The following is a 3,812-nucleotide window of genomic DNA, read 5'->3' on the forward strand; positions in this document are numbered from 1 at the left end:
TCCCTGCCCGACCGCCCCGGCTGGAGGCGAATGGGGTAGAGCTCAGCCCGTCCCCGTTGCAGTGTCCCCTCAAGGGCTGCCACGCACGGCGGAGTGCGGGGGCAGCGGAGTCCCCCAGCCGAGTATTTCTAATAGCAGGGGAAAATAAGAGCACACAGGCATCAAAACAGGGAGAAAACTGTAGTCCAGTTTTCAACAAAATTGCAATAATTTTGTTATAAGAGCAATAATAATACTACTAATGTGTAGGAGTATGCATTACCGTTTTCATTCTTTAATACCGTGCTCAAATCTCGATGAAAAGAGGTGGCTTCAGCTTCTAGGCCAGCCACTTAACCACGCGCCAGTGTTCGTGATTTTGCGGTCTTCGTATTTCTCCTTTCCCGTATACAGGATTAACATACTTACCTCACTTGATCTGTACTCATCTTGCAAAACAGCAAGTGATTTTTATCCCATATTTTTAAACTGTAATTCCCCATGAGAGGCTTTCAAAATTTAGATGACCTATCATGATCACGAAATACTGGATTTTTTTCAGGAATGCAGTATTTTCTGAATGACCAATTAGGAATAAACCGTGATACTCAGCTTTAAATGCCTTAGCACATACTTAAAGGAGAGAAGAAAAATGCCACTGATCTCAAGAATGCCATAATTTATTTTTTGGTTTCCACAACTACACACTTTTGCTTACTGTGAATTGCATTAACTATAAATAATTTGCTCTTTAAGAAACAGTTGTTCAAGTAATTTTGTCGAATGAAAAGTATCTTTGTATGATGTAAACAGATGAGTGTTATAAAGTAATCTGGCAAGGTTCCAGAGCTGAAGATGCCACTGTCACTTGTACAAGGGAACTGGGTTTGGATACTATAAAACTTGTATCAAAGGCGGCAGCAATCCCTTCAGCTTTGAGAGGAATATATAAAGAATCTCGAGCAAAAGGAACTCAAACGGGCAATTAGTACCTCTGAAAGGTAAAGCTCTTTTTTTCAGCAGGGGGATGAAACCTTACATCTAGCCGGAGAACAAACACTGACAAGAGAAGAGCAGTATAGGCTTTCTTCCCCTGCTTTGACATCGTGCTTTTACAACCTTGACCTCAAGAAGCTATCATACGGATGGTATGGTAGATCAGTCCCCGGAGCTGTCTGTTCATCGGCAGGCTGGCAGAGCCTACCAAAAACCTGTCAGATTTTCATCATACCTGACCTGGAGTGAGCTTGTTTTGATCTAGTGACCCAGAGGTGTGAAGCATCTCTTGAGCTATTTGGTCTCCTGATGACTGTTAACTCTTAATGCAAACCTTCTTCTCGGAAGGTTAATTTCGTATATAGATCAAATACATAGACAAAATAGGCTCCAGCTGGTGGCACAGCACGCCGCACCTGGTGAAGCTGGAGCTCCAGCAGCTCCACACATGCCTCGGGGAAGAAGAGCCTGGGATGAGAGTACCCCATCCACTTAACTGAGAGGCCTTTGTGGCCCTAACTGTCCTTGCATAGAGTTCACCAGCACAATAAAACACTGGGGGAATAGAAGCCCACAGCTTTGTGTTTGAAATCGTGCAGACACCCACTGGAGATCATGACCTCCATTGACCCTAGTGACACTTCACAAAGATCTTCCTCGTAAGGTCTGGCCCTGACACCTCCTGGAAGGACTGCAGGGATATGCTCCACCGCAAGGACACAGGCTTTCTCTTGGTGTTAAATACCAAGGTTGTGAGCCCACTGCCTCAAGAGCATCAAGGACCTGAAGTTGTCAGTGAGCCTTAATGGCCCTGACCAGCCTTGCCTAGGGCCTGCACCCCCACCACCACCCCCGGGCACCAACTACTGAAGCTCAGCCCTAGGCCTTTGGTCCCTCCTGACATGGCTCAGCCACAGCCATGCCTCTGCTTGGACAAGGATGTGGTGAGCCAGACCCTGACCCGGGGGCTTTTGGCCTCTGCCCATCACCATGGGATCTGCTTGTCAGCCGCTGGCTTGGTCCTGACCCTGAGCAGCAGGCTGGCTTCCTGGCTTCACCTCAGACCTGCCTCGTCACCACCATACCACCTCACGATCTGGGCTGTGGCTTTGGCTGGTGAGGCCCCTGTCCTGCCCCCCGGCTCCCCATCCCCCAGGGAGCAGTGGCCCTTGCTGCTCCCTGACAGAGAGGGTACAGCTGGCTCAGGCCGGTGGTCTTTGAGAGGTGATGTTTTCTAATGCATTGCACAATCTTGTGCAGACTTTCACCTTTTTTTGCCTTTTTTATATATATATATATATATATATATGGTCAAAGGGGTATTTCACAGTAACATAGCTGCAAGATGTCTTCAACCCATGCATTGGGTTCTAGCAAAAAAGTGGGACCCCCAAATGTTTAGGTCTGTAGCTGAGGCATAAACAACGTGGTTTCAGTTCCTAGCTCCTCCACAGACTTTCTCTGTCACTGTTCACACTGCCAGACCCTGGCACTGTGCCTGACTTGGCTCTGTTCATCATTTTGCTCCAGAGCATCCAAGCTGTTCAAATTGTCACTATCACAGGTGGTGCCAAAGTCCTTTCAGGAGGGACACGGGGCCGACTTGTCTGCACTGTATTGGTTAGTGATCAGATACAGAGTACTAGCTGTGTGAGTCACATGGTTTTTCAGCCATCTACTGTAGTAAAGATGTGGTTAGACCTGCTTAGCATGGGGCCCAAACTTTTTTCTTCCTGCCATGCCCAAGTTCACATCTAAATGGAAAGACTGTGCAACAGGGCTATATGAGGGGGGGAAGAAAGCTCCATATCAAACTACAGTATGTATTTTTTTCCTGTTTGTTCTACATGATCATACTGAGCTTGATATTTTAAATCTTTATTTATTAAAGGTAATTTTAGTGAGAAATTAGCTGTCTATGGTAAGCTTACTTTGCAGCGTGGTCATGTTAACATGACAATTTGCATTCCCCTTGATTTGGATATGTTGTGTCCACTACTTAGAGCACATCTTGGAATCTGTGACATTTAAAACTGGTCATGGAACATTACTCTGCCGTAAGGATGTAATTAGGGTTGCTAAAATGTTCAATTCTACCAAAGCTTTCAAATAGATGGGAAAAAATCCATTTCAGTGATGCTCATGAAAGTCAGTAAGAACGTGTCCTCATCCTGTCCATCAAAATTTCCTTATTTCCAGATCAATCCGTGAGCTGAATCAGCTGAGTGTACTTACAGGAGCACTTGGCTCCAGCTCGAGGAAAGCAAAACGGTAGTGGAAGGAGGCTGGAAGGAGAGGCAGTTTGGCCATACCCCAGTCGTAAGCCAGACCACGGATCCTGTGAAACCATGCTCTTGGCTTCTGGATTCACTTCAGTGCTCTTCAGATGTAGCCCTTCGTTGCTCTGTGCTTCATTTCCTCATCTGTAGGAAAAGGTACAAGCACCTTCCCTCTTTAAAGGATAATCCAGGGAGCATGAGCTGCTTGAATACAATGAGGATGGAAGTTAAATGTCCATGTTAAGAAGAGGAGATCCCAGAGCTTTTACATTTATGTGAAGTTAGAGCTGCTTCAGCCTAGTACAAGGAATTCAGACAAATGGAGTGGGGAGGAAAATGGGAAAAGCTCCCAAAAACACACTTAAAACTTTCCCTCCTTTCACACGTGTTTGCAGCATGACATGGCCTTGCCCCAGAGCAGCAGGCTTCTCTGTCATGTTTACATAACAGCTTTCTCAACTCATTTTCAGAAAGAACTGTGTATTTTTCTCAGTGGTAATATATTAGGAGTGCAAAGAATTATGGTGATTCTTGCTCTCAAAACACTGAGTTAAAGCT

The 3,812-nt window shown here is 45.7% G+C and overlaps 1 protein-coding gene across 1 annotated transcript in view; it reads right to left on the minus strand.

Annotated features, from left to right (window-relative positions):
- Window positions 1-3,285, minus strand: part of ALDH7A1 (aldehyde dehydrogenase 7 family member A1) — a 20,338-nt gene extending 17,053 nt beyond the window's left edge. The window contains exon 1 of the mRNA XM_009284198.1: window positions 3,211-3,285. Coding sequence (XP_009282473.1) covers window positions 3,211-3,285 — 75 coding nt within the window. The remainder of the gene's footprint in view (window positions 1-3,210) is intronic.
- Window positions 3,286-3,812: the final 527 nt, after the last annotated feature.

This window comes from Aptenodytes forsteri, unplaced genomic scaffold, assembly GCF_000699145.1.
Source record: "Aptenodytes forsteri isolate BGI_AS27 unplaced genomic scaffold, ASM69914v1 Scaffold69, whole genome shotgun sequence".
Classification (NCBI taxonomy): domain Eukaryota; kingdom Metazoa; phylum Chordata; class Aves; order Sphenisciformes; family Spheniscidae; genus Aptenodytes; species Aptenodytes forsteri.